The sequence below is a fragment of the Nicotiana tabacum genome, chromosome 17 (genome assembly GCF_000715075.1).
Source record: "Nicotiana tabacum cultivar K326 chromosome 17, ASM71507v2, whole genome shotgun sequence".
In the NCBI taxonomy this organism is placed as follows: domain Eukaryota; kingdom Viridiplantae; phylum Streptophyta; class Magnoliopsida; order Solanales; family Solanaceae; genus Nicotiana; species Nicotiana tabacum.
This window is the reverse complement of record NC_134096.1, coordinates 2,213,305-2,234,714: the sequence shown is the minus strand read 5'-3', so window position 1 is coordinate 2,234,714 and position 21,410 is coordinate 2,213,305. Positions and strand designations below refer to the sequence as shown.

General features: G+C 38.4%; 3 protein-coding genes across 3 annotated transcripts; 1 reads left to right on the top strand and 2 right to left on the bottom strand.

Moving 5' to 3' along the window:
- Positions 1-11,323: 11,323 nt before the first annotated feature.
- On the top strand, positions 11,324-13,300 carry LOC107807277 (bZIP transcription factor 53). Its single transcript, XM_016631633.2, has 2 exons — positions 11,324-11,460; positions 12,293-13,300. Exon 2 carries the CDS (start codon positions 12,648-12,650, stop codon positions 13,083-13,085), a length of 438 nt encoding a protein of 145 aa, XP_016487119.1. The 5' UTR covers positions 11,324-11,460; positions 12,293-12,647; the 3' UTR covers positions 13,086-13,300.
- A 2,699-nt stretch (positions 13,301-15,999) lies between these two features.
- LOC142171487 (calvin cycle protein CP12-1, chloroplastic-like) lies at positions 16,000-16,577 on the bottom strand. The gene has a single exon (XM_075233863.1). It carries the CDS (start codon positions 16,518-16,520, stop codon positions 16,122-16,124), a length of 399 nt encoding a protein of 132 aa, XP_075089964.1. The 5' UTR covers positions 16,521-16,577; the 3' UTR covers positions 16,000-16,121.
- A 2,653-nt stretch (positions 16,578-19,230) lies between these two features.
- LOC142171468 (uncharacterized) lies at positions 19,231-20,442 on the bottom strand. Its single transcript, XM_075233827.1, has one exon. It carries the CDS (start codon positions 20,440-20,442, stop codon positions 19,231-19,233), a length of 1,212 nt encoding a protein of 403 aa, XP_075089928.1.
- Positions 20,443-21,410: the final 968 nt, after the last annotated feature.

The following is a 21,410-nucleotide window of genomic DNA, read 5'->3' as shown; positions in this document are numbered from 1 at the left end:
GGTATCTTTTAAAAAAAAAAAATGTTACATTTCCGAATGCTCATATAGCAATCTATATAGTTGTTTCAGTTCCTCTAATAGTTGTTAACACTCCTCTAACAATTGTTTCAGCAATAAGAAATTTTTAAAATTATAATTAATAAAATATTACATAAGATCAACCTATCTCAAGAATGATTAAATGGTTTTGCTATATTTTTATTAGAAAAAAATAATTATAACTTTTTTTTTGAATAATTTTACATCTCAAAAAGCTAAAAAATTAACTTCAAATAAGGCCTATAGTAAAAGTTTGCGCTTTAGGCTCCCAAATTTATCGAACCACCCCTGAAGTTACAAAATATTTTTTAAACCAAAAGGTCAATCAACAAAAAGTCTTATTTTAAATTTCCATTACCAATCAAGACATGAAAAAGCCAAGAAATTGCAGAGGTTAATTAGTTATTATTTATTACTTTAAAAAATTGATTAATTAAATAATTAATTATGTAGGACACGGGGATAATGATGGACAAATTAGACAGACTTCAATTTTTTACACTAGTGATAATCGATAAATAAGAAAAAATAATTATTACAAAAATATAAAAATAAGGAAAAACTATAATATTGCAAATCACAAGAGAAATTATTGTTACAAATCCAAACTAAAAAAGAACGTGGTAGGCATATAAATTTTATTTAAACTAAATCCATAAAATAATTTGGACTATATTTTAAATTCAAGATATATTGGTCCAAATAAATATTATGGCTAATATAATTGAATTAATTATATAAGTCCAATAAATATGGATTAAATAAATAAGTCTTAATCCATTGGGCTAGCCCATTTAATTGAGCTAAAGTGATGAGCCCACTTCATTAAGCCCAAGATATCATCTTCCTAGGGGCCCAGTGTGATGACCCAAAATATCATATTTAAATTTAATAATTAATTATATGATCTAAGCACTATTTACCATTACTCGACTTGCGTGTGCAGTCCGTAAAAAAAATGCGAAAAGTTTTCAGGTGAAAAATGGATTAAAATGTGAATTAGATGTTTAAAACACAATTGAGTTGACTTTGGTCAATATTTTGAGCAAACGGACTCGGATCAGTATTTTGACATTTCCAGTAGGTCCGTATCGTGAATTGAGACTTGAGCGTATGCCCGGAATCAAATTCCGAGGTCCCTAGCCCGAGATATGGAATTTTGATAAAAAATTTAAAGTTTAAGTTCAAATACTGACCGGATGTCGAATTAAGTGAAAATGACCCCGGAATAGAATTTTGATGATTCCAACAGCTCCGTATGGTGATTTTAGACTTAGGAGCGTGATCGAAATTTTATTTGGAAGTCCGTAGTAGATTTAGGCTTGAAATGTCGAAAGTTAAATTTTTGGAAAGTTTGACCGAGGGGTTGACTTTTTTATATCGGGATCAAAATCCGATTCTGAAAATTTTCATAGCTCTATTATGTCATTTATGACTTGCGTGCAAAATTTGAGGTCAATCGGACTTGATTTGATAGGTTCCGGTGTTGTTTGTAGAAATTGAAAGTTTCAAAGTTCATTAGGCTTGAATCTATGTGTGATTCGTGATTTTAGCATTGTTTGATATAATTTGAGGTTTCAAATAAGTTCGTATGATATTTTAGGACTTGTTGGTGTATTGGGTTGAGGTCCCGAGGGCCTCGGGTGAGTTTTGAATGGTTAACGGATCAAAATGGGACTTAAACAGCTGCTGCAAATTTTCTTCTGCTGTGAAATCGAGCCCCCAGAAATCGAGCCAAGGATCGAAGGTAGGCTCGAGATCCATGATCGAAGGCAAGCTCGAAAGCCACTGAGCGAAGGCCCAGGATCGAGGGCTATGACCAAGGCCAGTGATCGAAGGCCATAAAGATCGAAGCCATGATCGATAGCCAGGATTGATGGCTGTGATCGAGCCCTGGGGTCGAGTACCATGATCGGACTCCCCTTAATCGGACTCCCCATGATCGGACTCCCATGATCGAGGTCCAGGATCGGACTCCACGATCGAGGTCAGCCTGGACAGATCTGTAAGTTATAAAAAAAACATGGGGGCTTCGTCCCATTAGCCATTTTTAACAACTTGGAGCTTGAGCAAAGGCGATCTTTGATATATCTTCAAGGAAAAACATTGGAGTAAGTGTTCTTAACTCAATCATAGTTAGATTACCCGAATCCATCACTGTTTTTAACATTTAATTGGTGATTTAAGTTGGAAAAATTTTGAAAACCCTCTTGGATAAATTTGTGGATTTGAGGGTCGAATCGTTATTGGAATTTAGTCATTTTGGTATGGTTAGACTCGTGGTTGAATGGGCGTTCATATTTCGTAACTTTTTCCGGATTCCAAAATGTGGGCCCCACGGGTAAAATTTGAGCTAATTTTGGATTTTTATTTAAAAAAAATATAATATTTTCTTATGAAATTGATTTCTATAATTTTTGTTGACTGTATCAAATTAATTATGACTAAATACGAGTCGATAGGAGTAGAAAAATCGAGAAAAAAAATATAATACTTGATTAAATTGGAGCAAGTCGAGGTAAGTGACTTGTCTAACCTTGTGTGGGGGAAATTTTCCCTAGAATTGATATTAATGTGATTATTGAAATGTGTTGAAAGTCGTGTACACGAGGTGACGAGTGTGTACACGGGCTAAATATGAAAGATTATATTTTTAAATTATGTAGATCATTGTTGCACATTTATTAAATTATTTTATCTTGTTATATTCTTCATCATTGATTTGTGATATATAATTTAAATTTTAAATTTGTTTGACCTTTTTCTGCTAATTGTTTTACCTGTTTAATTGAAACTTGGTTTCTTTTATACTGTACATTATTTGAAGGTTGATTTTCTTTAAATTAAATATTATTAATATGAAGTATTTGATATTTTTAAATTTAATATTGAAGCAACGTATTAAAATTTTGAAATATTATTTTCCTGAATTATTTATTCTTGAATATTTTCGTAAGATTTTTTTTTTAGGATTATGCTGGCATGAGCCGTGAGCTCTTTATTATTGAAAAATATTGTTGTTGATTGTTTTATGGAAAAATGAAATATTTGGCACTTAAGGTACAAATTATGATATATTGTGATATTGATACGCATGCGGTGGTATAAGGTCTGGGTATTAAAACACATGCGGTGAGATAAGGGTGGCTTAAACGCGGGATGCTATTTCGGAAAAAATATTTTCTATAAATAAATCGTGAAGGCTCCCGCGGTGATATAAGGAAATGAGATATTATGAAATTATTTATAATTTGGGACTACGAGGCGGTACCTCGGTAGTGCCCTTGTTGATATTGATTTATGGCCATAGTTGCCTTCGATTAATTGTTGTGATTTATATTAAGTTGAAGAAAATTCTGTTTTGATTCCACGAAATATTATTTACAATTATTTTGTGTCATTAAATGTGACATACTATTTGATTCATTTCCAATGTCACTCTATTTTACTATATTGATAAATATTTTACCATGCCATTATTATATTCCAGTAGGGCCTCACCTGACCTCGTCACTACTCTACCGAGGTTAGGCTTGGCACTTACTGGGTACCGCTGTGGTGTACTCATACTACGTTTCTGCACATCTTTTTGTGCAGATCCAGGTACATTTTACCCGCCTAGACGTCAGTGAGTTACCTGCACACGGAGACTTCGAGGTATATCTGCCAGCGTCCGCAGACTCCGGAGTCCCCTTCTATCATTTTATGTTGCTTCCTTATATTTTATTTAGACCTTGACATATAGAGACATTGAGAATAAATTCTTAGAAACTTGTAATTTATTTCTATCGGATTTTGGGAGTTGAAATTGTTTGAATTGTAGTTTATATATTTCATATATTTATTATTATTCCGCATTGATAGGCTTATCTAGTGTTAATGACTAGGTGTCATCACGACATCCTACTGAGGGAATTTGGGGTCGTGACAAATTGGTATCAGAGCCCTAGGTTCATAGGTGTTATGAGTCACAAGCAGGTTTAGTAGAGTCTTGCGGATCGGTACGGAGACGTCTGTACTTATCTTCGAGAGGCTATGGAAATGTTAGAAAATATTCACTTCTTTGATTCCTTATCGTGCGTATTTGTTGACTTCAAAATTTTAAACAATTGTCTTTGTATTCTCTCACAGATGGTGAGGACACGCACAACTGGATCTGATGATCAAACACTCGCGCCCCCTGTTGGAGCCACAAGAGGCCGGAGTTGGGGCAGAAGGGATTTTCCTTATGTATTTCCAACAGATCTTCCGGGTATGCCACCCAACAGGGATATTGATTTTGGTATTGATCTATTACCGGGTACTCAACCCATTTCTATTCCACCATACCGTATGGCCCCAGCAGAGTTGAAAGAATTAAAAGAACAGTTACATGAATTGCTTGATAAGGGTTTCATTCGGCCTAGTGTATCGCCGTGGGGTGCTCCTGTCTTATTTGTAAAGAAGAAGGATGGTTCTATGCGGATGTGTATTGATTATCGCCAGTTGAACAAGGTTACAGTGAAGAACAGGTATCCATTGCCACGTATTGATGAGTTATTTGATCAGCTTCAGGGTGCCAGGGTATTCTCTAAAATTGACTTGCGTTTAGGCTATCATCAGTTGAAGATTCAGGAGCCAGATATTTCGAAGGCTGCTTTCAGGACTCGGTACGGTCATTACGAGTTCTTGGTGATGTCTTTTGGACTGACCAATGCCCCATCATCATTTATGCACTTAATGAATAGTGTATTTCAACCATATCTTTATTCCTTTGTCATTGTGTTTATTGACGACATTCTGGTGTATTCCCGGAGTCAGGAAGATCATGAACAACACCTGAGGATTGTGCTTCAGATTTTGAGAGAAAGGAAGTTATATGCAAAATTTTCAAAGTGTGAATTCTGGCTTGATTCAGTGGGATTTTTGGGTCATGTAGTTTCGTGTGAGGGGATCAAGGTAGATCCAAAGAAGATTGAAGCAGTGCAGAGTTGGTCCAAACCGTCCTCAGTTACGAAATTCCGGAGTTTCCTTGGTTTGGCTGGGTATTATTTCCGATTTGTAAAGGGTTTCTCTTCTATTGCTGCATCTATGACCAAATTGACCCAGAAGGGTGCTCCGTTCAGGTGGACCGAGTAATGTGAGGAGAGCTTCTAAAAGCTCAAGACAGCTTTGACTACAGCCCCAGTATTGGTATTACCTACAGGTACAGGATCTTATACTGTGTATTGTCACGCGCCGCGTATTGGTCTCGGCGCAGTGTTGATGCAAGACGGTAGGGTGATTGCCTACGCGTCCAGACAGTTAAAGGTGCATGAGAAGAATTATCATGTACATGACCTGGAGTTAGCAACTATTGTTCATGCCTTAAAATTTTGGCGGCATTATTTGTACGGTGTCCATTGTGAGATCTACACCGATCACTGGAGTCTACAACATCTATTTAAACAGAAGGATCTTAACTTGTGGCAGCGGAGGTAGTTGGAGTTGCTTAATGATTATGATACCATCATTCTCTATCATCCTGGGAAGGCCAATGTGGTGGCCGATGCCTTGTCGTAAGGCGGAGAGTTTGGGAAGCTTAGCATATTTATCGGTAGCAGAGAGACCTTTGTCCTTGGATGTTCAAGCCTTGGCCAACCAGTTTGTTAGATTGGATGTTTCCGAGCCGAGTCGAGTTTTAGCTTGTGTGGTTTCTCAGTCTTCTCTTTATGATTGTATCAGGGAATGCCAATATGATGACCCCCATCTACTTGTCCTTAAGGATACAGTTCAGCACAGTGATGCCAAGGAAGTCACTATTGGAGATGACGATGTATTATGGATGCAGGGCAAGCTATGTGTGCCTAATGTGGATGGATTGCGTGAGTTGATTCTCCAGGAGGCTCACAGTTTGCGGTACTCCATTCATCCGGGTGATGCAAAGATGTATCAAGACTTAAGACAACACTATTAGTGGTGGCGTATGAATAAAGACATAATGAGGTATGTATCTCGGTGTCTAAATTGTCATAAGGTGAAATATGAGCATCAGCGATCGGGTGGATTACTTCAGAAGTTAGAGATTCCAGAATGGAAATGGGAGTGGATCACTATGGATTTCATTGTTGGGCTCCCACAGACTCAGCGGAAGTGTGATGCAGTTTCGGTGATTGTGGATATGCTGACCAAATCAGCTCATTTCATTTATGTGATTACTACTTACTCTTCAGAGCAGTTGGATCAGGCATATATTCGCGAGATTGTCAGACTTCACGGGGTACCGGTATCTATCATCTCTGACCGGGGTACACAGTTTACCTCATAGTTTTGGAGGGCAGTACAGCGTGAGTTGGGTACTCGAGTAGAGTTGAGTATAACATTTCACCCTCAGACGGACGGGCAGTCCGAACGCACTATTCAGATACTGGAGGATATGCTTCGGGCGTGTGTGATAGATTTTGGGGGTGATTGGGATCAGTTCTTACCACTTACGGAGTTTGCTTACAATAACAGTTACCAGTCAAGCATTCAGATGGCTCCGTATGAGGCCTTGTATGGTAGGCGGTGCCGGTCTCCAGTGGGTTGGTTTGAACCAGGCGAGGCTAGACTTTTGGGTACAGACTTGTTTCAGGATGCCCTGGAAAAGGTTAAGATGATTCAGGATCGACTTCGTACATCCCAATATAGACAGAAGAGTTATGTGGATCGGAAGGTTCGCGATGTTACATTCATGGTTGGTGAGCGGGTATTGCTCCGGGTTTCGCCTATGAAGGGTGTGATGAGGTTCGGGAAGAAGGCCAAGTTGAGCCCTAAGTATATTGGGCCTTTTGAGATTTTTAGAGAGTTGGAGATGTGGATTACAGACTTGCACTACCACCTAGTTTTTCTGCGGTTCATCCGGTATTCCATGTTTCTATGCTTCGGAAATATCACTGCGATCCGTCTCATGTGTTAGACTTTAGTTCGGTTCAGTTGGACAAGGATCAATCTTATGTTGAGGAACCAGTGGCTCTTTTAGATAGACATGTTCGAAAGCTGAGGTCAAAGAACATTGCTTCCGTGAAGGTTCAGTGGAGGGGTCATCCAGTCGAGGAGGCGACTTGGGAGGTCGAGCATGATATACGCAGCTGTTATCCACACTTATTTACCAGCTCAGGTACTTTTTCTAACTCCGTTCGAGGACAGACGTTTGTTTTAGAGGTGGAGAATGTGATGACCCAAAATATTATCTTTAAATTTAATGATTAATTATGTGATCTAAGCACTATTTACCATTACTCGACTTGCGTATGCAGTCCGTAAAAAAACGGGAAGTTTTCATGTGAAAATGGATTAAAATGTGAATTAGATGTTTAAAACACAACTGAGTTGACTTTGGTCAATATTTTGAGCAAACGAACTCGGATCAGTATTTTGACAGTTCCGGTAGGTCCGTATCATGAATTGGGACTTGGGCGTATGCCTGGAATCAAATTCCGAGGTCCTTAGCCCGAGATATGGAATTTTGATGAAAAATTTAAAGTTTAAGTTCAAATAGGGACCGGATGTCAAATTATGTGCAAATGACCCCGGAAAAGAATTTTGATGATTCCAACAGCTCCGTATGATGATTTTAGACTTAGGAGCGCGATCAGAATTTTATTTGGAAATCCGTAGTAGAATTAGGCTTGAAATGCCGAAAGTTAAATTTTTGGGAAGTTTGACCGAGAGGTTGACTTTTTGATATCGGGGTCGAAATCCGATTCTGAAAATTTTTATAGCTCCGTTATGTCATTTATGACTTGCGTGCAAAATTTGAGATCAATCGGACTTGATTTGATAGGTTCCGATTTTGTTTGTAGAAATTGAAAATTTCAAAGTTCATTAGGCTTGAATCTATGTGTGATTCGTTATTTTAGCATTGTTTGATGTGATTTGAGGTTTCAAATAAGTTCGTGTGATATTTTAGGACTTGTTGGTGTATTGGGTTGAGGTCCTGAGGGCCTCGGGTGAGTTTCAGATGGTTAACGGATAAAAAATGGGACTTAAACAGCTGCTGCAAAAGTTGCTGCAAATTTTCTTCTGCTATGAAATCGAACCGAGGATCGAAGGCAGGCTCGAGATCCATGATCGAAGGCAAGCTCGAAGGTCAGTGATCGAAGGCCACTGATCGAAGGCCCAGGATCGAGGGCTATGACCAAGGCCAGTGATCGAATGCCATAAAGATCGAAGCCATGATCGATAGTCAGGATTGATGGTTGTGATCGAGCCCCAGGGTCGAGGACCATGGTCGGACTCCCTTAATTGGACTCCCATGATTGAGGTCCAAGATCGGACTCCACGATCGAGGTCAGCCTGGACAGATCCGTAAGTTATAAAAAAAAAAAACAGGGGGACTTCGTCCCATTCGCCATTTTTAACAATTTGGAGCTTGAGCAAAGGCGATTTTTAAAATATCTTCAAGGAAAAATATTGGGGTAAGTGTTCTTAACTCAATCTTGGTTAGATTACCCGAATCCATCACTGTTTTTAACATTTAATTGGTGATTTAAGTTGAAAAAATTTGAAAACCCTCTTGGATAGATTTGTGGATTTGATGGTCGAATCGTTATTGGAATTTAGTCATTTTGGTATGGTTAGACTCGTGGTTGAATGGACGTTCATATTTCGTAACTTTCGTCGGATTCCGAGATGTGGGCCCCACGGGCAAATTTTGAGCTAATTTCAAATTTTTATTGAAAAAAATGTAATATTTTCTTATGAAATTGATTTCTATAATTTTTGTTGACTGTATCGAATTAATTATGACTAGATACGAGTCGATCGGAGTCGAAAAATCGAGAAAAAAGCATAATACTTGATTAAATTGGAGCAAGTCGAGGTAAGTGACTTGTCTAACCTTGTGTGGGGAAAAGTTTCCCTAGAATTGATATTAATGTGATTATTGAAATGTGTTGAAAGTCATGTACACAAGGTGACGAGTGTGTACACGGGCCAAATGTGAAAGATTATATTTTTAAATTGTGTAGATCATTGTTGCGCATTTATTAAATTATTTTATCTTGTTATATTCTTCATCATTGATCTGTGATATATATTTTAAATTTGTTTGCCTTTTTCGTGCTAATTGTTTTACCCATTTAATTGAAACCTGGTTTATTTTATACTGTACATTATTTGAAGGTTGATTTTTTTAAAATTAAATATTATTAATATGAAGTATTTGATATTTTTAAATTTGATATTGAAGCAACGTATTAAATTTTGAAATATTATTTTCCTGAATTATTTATTCTTGAATATTTTCGTAAGATTTCTTTTTTTGGATTATTCTGGCATGAGCCGTGAGTTCTTTATTATTGGAAAATATTGTTGTTGTTTGTTTTTTGGAAAATTGAAATATTGGGCACTTGAGGTGCAAATTGTGATATATTGTTATATTGATACATATGCGGTGGTATAAGGTATGGGTATTGAAACGCATGCGGTGAGATAAGGGTGGCTTGATACGCGTGGCTAGTAGGGGTGACTACTAGAAGTCATGCGGTGTGATAAGGGTGGCTAAAATGCGGGATGCTATTTCGGAAAAAATATTTTCTTTAAATAAATCCTGAAGGCTCCCGCAGTGATATAAGAAAATGAGATATTGTGAAATTATTTATATTTTGGGACTATGAGGCGGTACCTCGGTAGTGCCCTTGTTGATATTGATTTATGGCCATAGTTGCCTTCGATTAATTATTGTGATTTTCATTAAGTTGAAGGAAATTCTGTTTTGATTTCACGAGATATTATTTGCAATTATTTGGTGTCATTAAATGTGACATACTATTTGATTCATTTACAATGTCATTTTATTTTACTATATTGATAAACATTTTACCATGCCATTATTATATTCCAGTAGGGCCTCACCTGACCTCGTCACTACTCTACCGAGGTTAAGCTTGACACTTACGGGGTGCCGTTGTGGTGTACTCATACTATGCTTCTGCACATCCTTTTGTGCAGATCCAGGTATATTTTATCAGCCTAGACGTCAGTGAGTTACCTGCGCACGGAGATTTTGAGGTATATCTGCCAGCGTCCGCAGACTCCGGAGTTCCCTTCTATCATTTTATGTTGCTTCCTTATATTTTATTTAGACCTTGACATATAGAGACATTGGGAATAAATTCTTAGAAGCTTGTGATTTATTTCTACCGATTTTTGGGAGTTGAAATTGTTTGAATTGTAGTTTATTTATTTCAGATATTTATTATTATTCCGCATTGATAGGCTTACCTAGTCTTAGAGACTAGGTGCCATCACGATATCCTACGGAGGGAATTAGGGGCCGTGACACCCAGTTTGGTGCCACGCGTCAAATGATGTGGCACGCCAAGTCAAACGAAATAGCCAATAGGATCGAGCCACATGTCAAAATGACAAAGCATGCCAAGCCAAATTAAAAGGCCAATGAAACCGCGCCACGTGTGTAAGTGACATGTTCTGGCCAATCAAATGGGGCCTTGTCACACAATTTGATTTGTCAGAAAGAGTTTGTTCTTATCATAACTCTTCCCTTCCACAACTATAAATATGGGTCTTTATAACCTAGAAAAGGGACTAGACGCTCGTGGATCAAACGCTGCAAATTCCTCCACAAGTTCAAGTTTAAGCAATCAAGTTCAAGCTCAAGAACGAAGAACAAATCAAGATTCAAGAAGTACGAGTTCAAATCAAAGTTCGTGCTAGTTGAATTCAAGATCATCGTTCGTGGCAACAACTATATATTCAAGATCAAGTTCAAATGCCCTTAAATTTATTTACTATTGAAAAGAAGAATCAGAGGATTCATAGAGATTGTACACTCATATTATTTGAAATTAAATATTACTATTATTGTAATATTTTTCGATCTCGATTATTTTCTTGATGCAAATTTATTGTATACAAAGGTATTTGAAACTCTTTCATATTAAAACCATATCATCAAAGGATTAACAAAGAAATTTGATAATTTATTTTCTATAATAATGTCGGGTAAGATCTTTAAGACTTAAATAATGAAGATATTGCAAGCACCACCAAGAATTGCGAGGGGATAAATATAATCCTTTTATCTTTAATTATAAATCTTAAATTTGTAGATTAGTTCTAGCACGATACCAAACATCAGAAGAAAAGGTAAAAATAAAATAGATTATTACATGCACAATAAAAACGTGGATTAGATAATAAAAGATGTACCATTTGGAAATATTTTGAATTTAGCAACAAATAAGGAAAGGCAGAGGAAACTTACCTCAGACTTTAAACTCAGTTTAGCTGTCATCACACTGCAGCCAACCACATGACACCGATGACACAACTTTCCTTAAAATAATCAAAAGTTATCCTTAATTTTCGCAAAACGCTTCTTCCACTTCCCCTATATAAAACCCTCTTCTCACCCTACATAACATTCTTTCGACCCTTTTGTTCTACTCCTTTGCAAAGGTATGCCTATTCTCCTTTACCTTCTTTTTTTTCCCCCTTTTCGGTTTCTTTATCTTCAGTATTTTCATTTATTGTTTTTTGTTGTTTATTATTTTTATTGTCGGCTTTTAGTTCTTCTATTTGTTTGTTTTAATTCCGATTTCTGTTAAGATTTACTCTGCATCCCTTTTTGTATATCTGTGTCTTTCTTTGATTTCAGTTTCTTTTTCTATCCTTATAACTCTTGTACAGATAAAGAGAAGATGGATAATTAATCTAAAATAATAGAGACAAAAAAGCAGATGGATTTTATTCCGAATCCCAATAATGAATACTTATTAGTATATATATTGATTGAAAGATCTAAACTTTTTAACCAAAAATTAGAAAAGATTTGAACTTTAACAGAATTACTCATATCCAAAGTAATTATCTTAGGTAGGTTAGTTATCAAAATTAAGGTGTCTAAAATAGTTTTATAGAGCTGATAAATGTAAGGATGAACCTCAATTAATTTGGGTTAGGGTTAGTTTATTGATTTGGGTTCTTGTTAGGATTGAAAGATTAGAACTTTTTAAACAATAATTAAGAAAAGATGTGAACTTTAGTACTTTTACCTTTCCTTTGTATTGGAATGTCTTATATCCAAAGTAATCTTTTAGGTAGGTTAATCATCAACATAAAGATAGTCTAGAATAGTTTAATAGAGCTGATGATTCATAAAGCCGACCTCAATTAATTCGGGTGAAACTTAGTTTGTTTATTTGGGTTCTTCTTATGAATGAATTTGTTTTGCCTTTTGATCTAGTTTTTGGCCCCTTTTAACGATCTTGTTTGTTGTGTGCGATTGCAGATTTTTTTGTTAATACCTTCACCCGCTCGTTGGATTTGGATCTATTCACACGCCTTGTTTGATTCCCAGAGATTGATTGGGATTTCTTAAACAATTTCCATGTTTGATTCTTAGTTCCAAAATTATTCATGACATACGCTATCCAGATGCGTAGAATTCGTATTCTGCACTCTTTCTCAGTAGTCTTTCTTTACTGGTTCTACGTAATTTCATGAGCTAGCCGTATTCATCATTGTCCCGGTCCAATTTAATTTTAGGATTATTGTAGCTACACTACCAAATTTTGCCGATCTAATAAAAAAAGAGGATACAAAGTTTCCCGTTGTTTCACATATTGATTGTCAATCAAATCGACATGGCTTCTACTCAGCAAGCGGTGAGTTCTGGTTCTGATGCAGACCAGCGGTATGCAAAGTTTGATGAAAGGAAAAGGAAGAGAATGGAATCCAACCGTGAGTCTGCTCGTAGGTCACGGATGAGGAAGCAGCAGCGATTGGGAGAATTGATGAGCGAAACAACACAGCTACAGAACCAGAACAGTATCTGCCGCGAGAGGATTGATTCTGTTGAAAGAAATTATTGTGCCATCGATGCAGAGAACAATGTGTTGAGGGCTCAGATTGCTGAATTGACTGAACGTTTGAATTCACTGAACTCGCTCACTCAATTTTGGGCTGATGCTACTGGATTTCCTGTTGACCTCCCTGAAATTCCCGACACTTTGCTTGAGCCATGGCAGCTGCCTTGCCCTATTCAACCTATCGATGCTTCTTCTGATATGTTGCTGTTTTGAGATTCTGGTCTGAAGATTTACCGAGTATGAAATAGAGAAATCCATATTAAATGTCCTTGGTATTTCTTTTTCTTATGGACAATGTAGCTTTGGTTTCTTACTAGTCAGGTTACCTTTGGCTAATATTGGTACCTCATTATTTAGTTGTTTTATGAACTAGCAGTTTGCAGTATGATGTCAATTGTTTATATATGCATTCTTTTAGTCCCCTCGTTTATATATTATTTAGTCCCCTCGTTTATATATGCATTCTTTTTTCTGTTCTCTCAATTGTTTTTGACATCGGTTTTTCCATATGACACTGACAGTCTTGTCTAGCGTACGGAGGGGACTCCGGTTGGCGGATAGTAACCTTACGGACATTGGTTACTTAGCCTTACTGGTTACTTAGCCTTACGTCGCCCTTCCGAGTAATCTCAGAAAGCCATCGGGTAACAGTTGCTCAATGTGTTGATCTTTGGGATGTCAATGCTGTAGTGCAAACAGTTCCTAACCCCCTGTTTGTATGGTTATTTCCCGTGGTTCATTATTGTATTATTTTCATTGATACCATGTTTGTTTCCATTGTTCTTAAAATTATGTTGTATGGTGTTGTAAACTCGTTGTAACTTCATTGTCATATAACCATGAAAAATCGGGAGTTTTTGCGTGGTAACAATAAATATGTTATTAAACCATGATAAACGATACAATCTATCCAAATTAAGGGTGGCAAGTGGCCCGGTCCAAACGGTTCCGGTCCTGGGCCGGTCCCAAATTAAACTGGCCAAACGGTCCCGGGCTAAACGGTCTTTTTGTAGGGACTGGTCCGGGACTATTTAATCCCGGGCTAAACGGTCCTGGCCCGCGGGCTAAATGGGCTAAGTGGGTCCAACAGATTAAAAAAAAATTAAATTAAATAAATATTAGAGACAAAAGGATGTTAAAAAAAATATCTAAGGCAATGTTTTGTAAATTTTATTGTAGAATTGTGACCTAAATTTTATTTAACATCCTAAATTTTAATATTCAATATTTAATATCGAATATAGCTTATATATATATATATATACACTATACTGTATATACATATTATATAGCTTATATACTATACACTCAGTATATATATATATATATATATATATATATATTATACATTTAATATATATATTATACTATACTATATTATATATTTAATATATATATATATATATATATATATATACTATACTATATATACATCTTATATATATATATATATATATATACACTTTTTAGTAGTAATATGAAAGGACCAAAGTATGATACTTTTAGCTGATATAAATATGGGATGATGGAAGATTAAGTTTTAGCTCAACTCAGATTACAGTTTCAACTAATTTCCACTCTTAGATATATTATCCTCTTTATCGGCTAGCTATACCAGTAGCATAGCTAAATATAATTTTAAGAGACATTATATTTAGTTATGCTACTGGTGTAGCTAGCCGATAAAGAGGTTAATATATCTAAGAGTGGTAAATTAGTTGAAACTGTAATCTTAGTTGAGCTAAACTTGATCTTCCATCATCCCATATTTATACCAGCTAAAAAGTACCATACTTTGGTCCTTTCATGTTACTACTAAAAAGTATATATATACTCTTATATAGCTTATATAAGATGTATATATAGTATAGTATATATACTAAATGTATAATATATATTATAAAGTAGTAACAATAATATTATTGTTACTTAGTAACAATAAAGTAAGCAATAGTAGCAATTATAGAAGAAAATTAGAGAGATTGTGATAGATTGATGATTTTGTAAGAAAAATAAAAAAATGAGGGGGCATTTATAGTTGAAAATAGGAAAAAAGTGTAATTATAAAAAGTTTGGGGTTAAAACAAAGTTGGGGGAGGGGAGGGTAAATGACTATTTTATAAATAGCCAATAACTATTTTTGATAGCCCAACGACTATATTTTAATTTTTTTTAAAATTTGACCGTTGGGACCATTTGGCCCGCTAAGGGACCGATCCGGTCCCGATCCCTGACGGGCCCAAAATATAGGACCGGCCCGCGAGACCGGCCCAGACCCACTAAAACCGGTCCTAACGCGTTTGGCCCGTTTAGCTCATTTGGTCCGCGGTCCCGGGCCTGGACCGGCCCACTTGTCAGCCTTAATCCAAACATTATATTTATTAATACAGTACAATACAATATAATACGATACTATACAATATGATATTTTACATTATGAAACCATGCGTAACGACCATCCAAACAGGCCCTAAACGAATTCTTTGTTTGCTTTTAGTTCAAAAGTAGAACAAGAGATGATCAAGAATTCAGGTGGTCATGGAATTTATTTGATTTGATGTACTATTTCATAGCTCACGAACTCAAGTATGAAATTTTGGCCATAACGAATCATCGATATTTTGTAAAATCCTACTATTGAACGTGGGGGAAAATAACTCCAAGATTAGCCATAAATTTAGATTTGGTGTGACAAATCTTTAAAGATTAACGTTAATCATAAGCGGATCTGGTCTGCAAGTTTTGATTAACTAATTGTGAGCAACCTTTGGTTACTTGAATCAAACTAATGAGGAGTAAATTTTACAACAAATTCAATTTATGGAATGTTTAGTTTGAGAGTTGGAAAAGTTAACTCATTTGCAAGAAGAGGACAATCATGAAAATATATCGGAGACTATTTACTACTACTAAAAAAAGGAATTGGCGATAAAATCTATACAACAATATAATCTCACAAAGTAGGATCTGAGATAGGTAATATATACGTAGACCGAGGCGATGGACAAATCTATAGCTAATTTTGTAGCTAATCCTATTTAGCGATAGATTGGCGATAAACTTGGTAGTTAGATGATATATAACATCCTTAGTGATAGCAAATTCAAGAAAAGTGTAGTATGAGCTCTACTTAAACAGGACTCTTTAGCATTCAAGAATATTCATGAGGATAACAACAAGAGTATCAAATTACCATATAGGTATTATGTTTGAGAATAACAACAAATATAACATGACTTAGTAATTAAATCAATTGTCATAAGTACGGCACTCATCAGTTTCAGGATTATCCTTGCAGTAATTCTCCAAAGGGTCAGAAGACTCCTTCTTCTTGTCCCTAGCATGGCTCGCTGCTGCGCTCGCCTCTTCTACCACATCCCAAGCCGCCGCGCACTCTCCGCTAACCGGGTTCTCAGCACAAGCTTCTTCAGCTTCTTTAACACTATCAGCTACTAAATCAGAAAGCTTATTATCTGGTGTTGCACCTATGGTCTTAAGATACAATTTTCCATGTCCAAATTGGACTGATGATGAATTTTTCCATGGTTTGTTCAGGCATGGAAATTTCAAGGCTTGAACCTTAGAGGAATCACATGTTTTGGCGAAAATTCTTGGGGTTGTGATACTAACACCAGCTATTGAGGCCATTGTTGCAAAAGATTTTTTGGTGTATTGGGAAATGATCTTTTTAGGCTATGAGATGGGATGTAACAATATATTGGGGGAGGATGAGATGAGTAATGCATTAATGAGCACACGTTTCTTATCATATTTTGGCCAATGGCTGGCATACATGTCATGAGAGTGACTGGCAGAGATATAGTACTTAGAAATATCTTTGTATTGGCCGTATGAAAAATATCATCAATTACGTATAAATGTTGTAACATCACTCTTGTATTCTTATATTGTACATGTTATTCCTTTCGTTTCGTTTTTTTTTTCTTTTTTTAATTTTGTTCTCGTTACTGCTTGTTGCTCTGCTCTATTTTCGTGCCGATGATCTACTGGAAACAACCTCTCTACGTTACTGTAGGAGTAAGGTCTGTATACTCACAACCCTCCCCAAACCCCACTAGTAAAAATATACTGAGTTTGTTATTGTTACGTATAACTCTTGTCTATTCCCTCCTTACCAGTTTATGTAATAATATTTGCTTGGATACGATTTTAAATGTATCTTTAGAAGTCGTTTGGTTTGTATATATAGATTATTAATACCAACATAAATCCCTAACACATTCTTGTTTCGGTGATCGCACAAGGAAAATAATAATTGCTATACAACTAATTTATTACTATTTGATTTGTGGTATAAAATATTACATTAATTTATATATGTATTATTTAATAAGAATACGTGTATTAGTAATGCATGAATTAAACTATCTAAGATTAAATGCCTTAGCATAAGTATTTCATGTATAACTCATCATCGTTAATCAAAGCATAACTATATCTTTATTATTAATCACCACATAAATAACACGAGTAGATATATTGTAATGCTGACATTGTTGACACATGTCCGTTAATAGGGGCCGGATGTCCATAAATACTTAAAATGTTAAGCTTGGTATACAACAACAACAACAACCTAGTGAGATCCCACAAGTGGGGTCTGGGGAGGGTAATGTGTACGCAGATCTTACTCCTACTCAGGAGGTTCCGAAGTAGAGAGAGGCTGTTTTCGGTAGACCCTCGGCACAAGAAGGAAAGAGACAGTGTATCAGTAACAGCAACGGAATCCAGAAAGATAACACCAGCAACACAATAACCAGAAAATAGAGAGCAAAGTAGTAACATTAAGTAGTAACAAAGGCACAGTACTACAGACGCAAGGGAATAATATGTACACAAAAGGCCACTAAACATACTACAGCCTAACTTACGACCCTAATGAAGTATTAAGAACACAACTGGAGCCACTAGCAGCCTAAAACAAAACACTAACATACTAGCCTCCTATCTCCTAACCTACAACCCTAATGCTCGACCTCCATAAATTCATATCAAGGGCCATGTCCTCGGAAATCTGCGTCCGCATCATGTCCTGCCTGATCACCTCTCCCCAATATTTCTTAGGTCTCCCTCTACCTCTTCTCATACCCGTCAAGGCCAGCCGTTCACACCTCCTTACTGGTGCATCCAAGCTTCTCCTCCCCACGTGCCTGAACCATCTAAGCCTAGCTTCCATCATCTTGTCTTTCATGGGAGCCACGCCCACCTTCACCCAAATATCTTCATTTCTAATCTTATCTAGCTTAGTGCGTCCGCACATCCATCTCAGCATCCTCATCTATGCAACTTTCATCTTCTGGGTATGAAAAGTTTTGACTAGCCAACACTCTGCCCCAAAATCATGGTCGGCCTAACCATCGCTATATAGAACTTTCCTTTAAGTTCCGGAGGCACCTTCCTGTCACACAGGACACCATACGCTAGCCTCCATTTCATCCACCCCACTCCTATACGGTGCGTAATAGCCCCGTAAATATCCCTACCCTCCTGAATAATCGACCCCAGGTACTTGAAGTTCCCTTTCTTTGGGATGACTTGAGAGTCAAGCCTCACGTCCATGTCCGCTTCACCCGGCACACCGCGGAACTTGAACTCCACGTATTCAGTCTTAGTCCTGCTCAGCTTGAATCCTTTAGACTCAAGGGTCGGTCTCCAAACCTCCAACCTCTCATTAACACCGCCTCGCGTCTCATCAATCAGAACTATATCATCAGCGAATAACATACACCGTGTCACCTCCCCTTGAATATGGTGTATCAGTGCGTCCATCGCCAGAGCAAATAAGAACGGGCTGAGCGCAGATCCTTGGTGTAGCCCCATAATAACCGGGAAATGCTCCGAGTCACCCCCACTGTCCTAACCCGAGTCTTAGCTCCATCATACATATCCTTAATCACCCTAATATAGGCCACCGGAACACATTTCACCTCCAGGCATATCCAAAGAACTTCCCTAGGTACCTTGTCATAAGCTTTTTCTAGGTGAATAAACACCATGTGCAAATCCTTCCTCCTATCCCTGTACAGTTCCACCAACCTCCGAATAAGATGGATCGCTTCTGTAGTGGAACGACCAGGCATGAACCCAAACTGGTTATCGGATATCGACACCAGCCTCCTCACCCTCGCTTCCACTACCTCCTCCCACACTTTCATGGTATGACTCAGTAGCTTGATGCCCATATAGTTATTATAGTTCTGGATATCGCCTTTGTTCTTGTATAGCGGAATCATCGTACTCTACCTCCATTCCTCTGGCATCTCCTTCGTCTTGAAAATAACATTAAACAGCCCAGTTAGCCACTCCAATCCTGCTCTACCCACATACCTCTAAAATTCTACTGGAATTTCGTCTGCCCTGTCGCTCTGCCCCTGCTCATTTTACGCATAGCTCCGACAACCTCCTCAACTCTAATGCGCCTACAGTAGCTGAAATCTCGATGACACTCGGAGTGCTCCAATTCTCTTAGCACAATGTCTCGGTCCCCTTCGTCATTCAGCAGTTTATGGAAGTACGTCTGCCACCTCCGCTTAATCTGCAAGTCTTCCATTAACACTCGGCCTTCCTCGTCCTTGATGCACCTCACTTGGTCTAGATCACGAGTCATTTTCTCTCTCGCTTTGGCCAGCCGGAACAACTTCTTGTCTCCGCCTTTGTCCCCAAGTTCTTCGTACATGCGACCAAATGCTGCATTCTTCACTTCTGTGACCGCTAACTTCGCCACCTTCTTAGCTTCCTTATAGCTTACTATGTTTATCTGCCTCTCCTCCTCGTCCGTACTCTCCACTAACCGCCGATACGCCGCTTTCTTTCCCTCCACCTTACCCTGGACCTCGGCGTTCCACCACCAGTCACCCCTGTGCCCGCCCGAGTAACCCTTCGAGACCCCTAGCACCTCTCTTGCCACCTCCCTAATACTGTTCGCCGTCATCGTCCACATACCGCTTGCTTCCCCACTACTTCTCCAGGCCCCCATAGCCAACAACCTCCTCCCCAGCTCGTGAGATTTCTCCTTCGTCAAGGCACCCCACCTAATCCTCAGATGACCCCGAACCACCTTCCTCTTCCTCCATATCGGTATGCCGACGTCCACCACCAAGAGCCTATGTTGGGTCGTGAGTGACTCACTCAGGATAACCTTGCAATCCTTGCACAACCCTATATCATACCTCCTTAGGAGAAAATAATCAATCTGAGTCTTACTCACCATACTCTGAAAAGCAACCAAATGCTCCTCCCTCTTCGGAAACCTAGAGTTCACAATCACCAACTCAAAAGCCTTAGCGAAATCCAATAGAGAAGTTCCACCTCCGTTCCTAACCCCAAAGCCAAATCCGCCATGAACCTCGCCATAACTACTAACAAACGCCCCGATATGCCCGTTGAAATCCCCTCCTATAAATAACTTCTCCGTGGGTGGAATACCACGCACCACTTCATCCAAACCCTCCCAGAAACACCTCTTAACCTCTTCATCCAAGCCCGCTTGGGGAGCGTAGGCGCTAATGACATTAAGAGTGAGCCATCCAACCACTAACTTAATAACCATTAATCTGTCACTCACCCGCCTAACCTCAACCACCGACTCCCTAAGATCCCTATCCACCAAAATACCCACTATGTTCTTACCCTTTGAGCGTCCAGAGTACCACAGTTTAAACCCATCTGCATTCTTCGCCTTCGATCCTACTCACTTAGTCTCCTGAACACATGATATATTGACCTTTCTCTTCTGGAGAATTTTCGCCAACTCGATAGACTTACCCGTTAACGTCCCTATGTTCCACGACCCAATTCTCAACCTATAGGCACCCTTTCCCCCTTACCCTCCTCTCCCTGCCTCACCCCTATCCCCTGCCCCGCCTCCCTCCCCTCTCGAGGACATGACCTAATTCTACCATCACAGACCACAGCCAGAACAAGCGACGATCAAACGCAAAGGAAACAGGTTGTACTACATGCCCGCTAAAATCATGCCTAGACTACTATCAACTAATAAGACAACAATAAGCTACCATAAGGGGAAGTGAAACAAGAGATCGGGAGGTACCAACTCCCGAGAACAGAACCTGGATCAATGTATCGCGCTCCCTTCCAAATTCCCATCGTCCCTTGTTAATGCCAATCGGAGATGACCCGTGTTGCTTGCCCGAACGCCGCGACTATCCACCTGAAGATTTTAAAAGAAATAAGAACACCAAAACGGGGGGAGGGGGTGTTGTCACCACTGTACCTGGTGACCCACTTTCTGGAAGCCTTGGCTGCCCACTTTCACGACGCCGGAGCAAGCACCGGCAAAGGCAGCCGCTGACCAGACCCAAAGAGGCAGCAAGAAGAGGAAATAAAATGGGGAAAGCAGAGAGGAAGGGGGAGAGGTCTAGGGTTTGTAGAGGAGAGAAGAGAAATAAAAAAGAGAGAAGAGAAAGAGAGAGGACAGTAATCGCCGGAATGATTGCCGGCAGAGCAGCAGTTGCCCGACGACTATTGTTAGGGTTGGGGAAGTAGGGAGGAGAGAAG

Coding starts and splice junctions, on each gene's coding strand:
- LOC107807277 (XM_016631633.2), top strand. CDS start 12,648: ATGGCTTCTACTCAGCAAGCGGTGAGTTCTGGTTCTGATGCAGACCAG.
- LOC142171487 (XM_075233863.1), bottom strand. CDS start 16,520: ATGGCCTCAATAGCTGGTGTTAGTATCACAACCCCAAGAATTTTCGCC.
- LOC142171468 (XM_075233827.1), bottom strand. CDS start 20,442: ATGGTTATTAAGTTAGTGGTTGGATGGCTCACTCTTAATGTCATTAGC.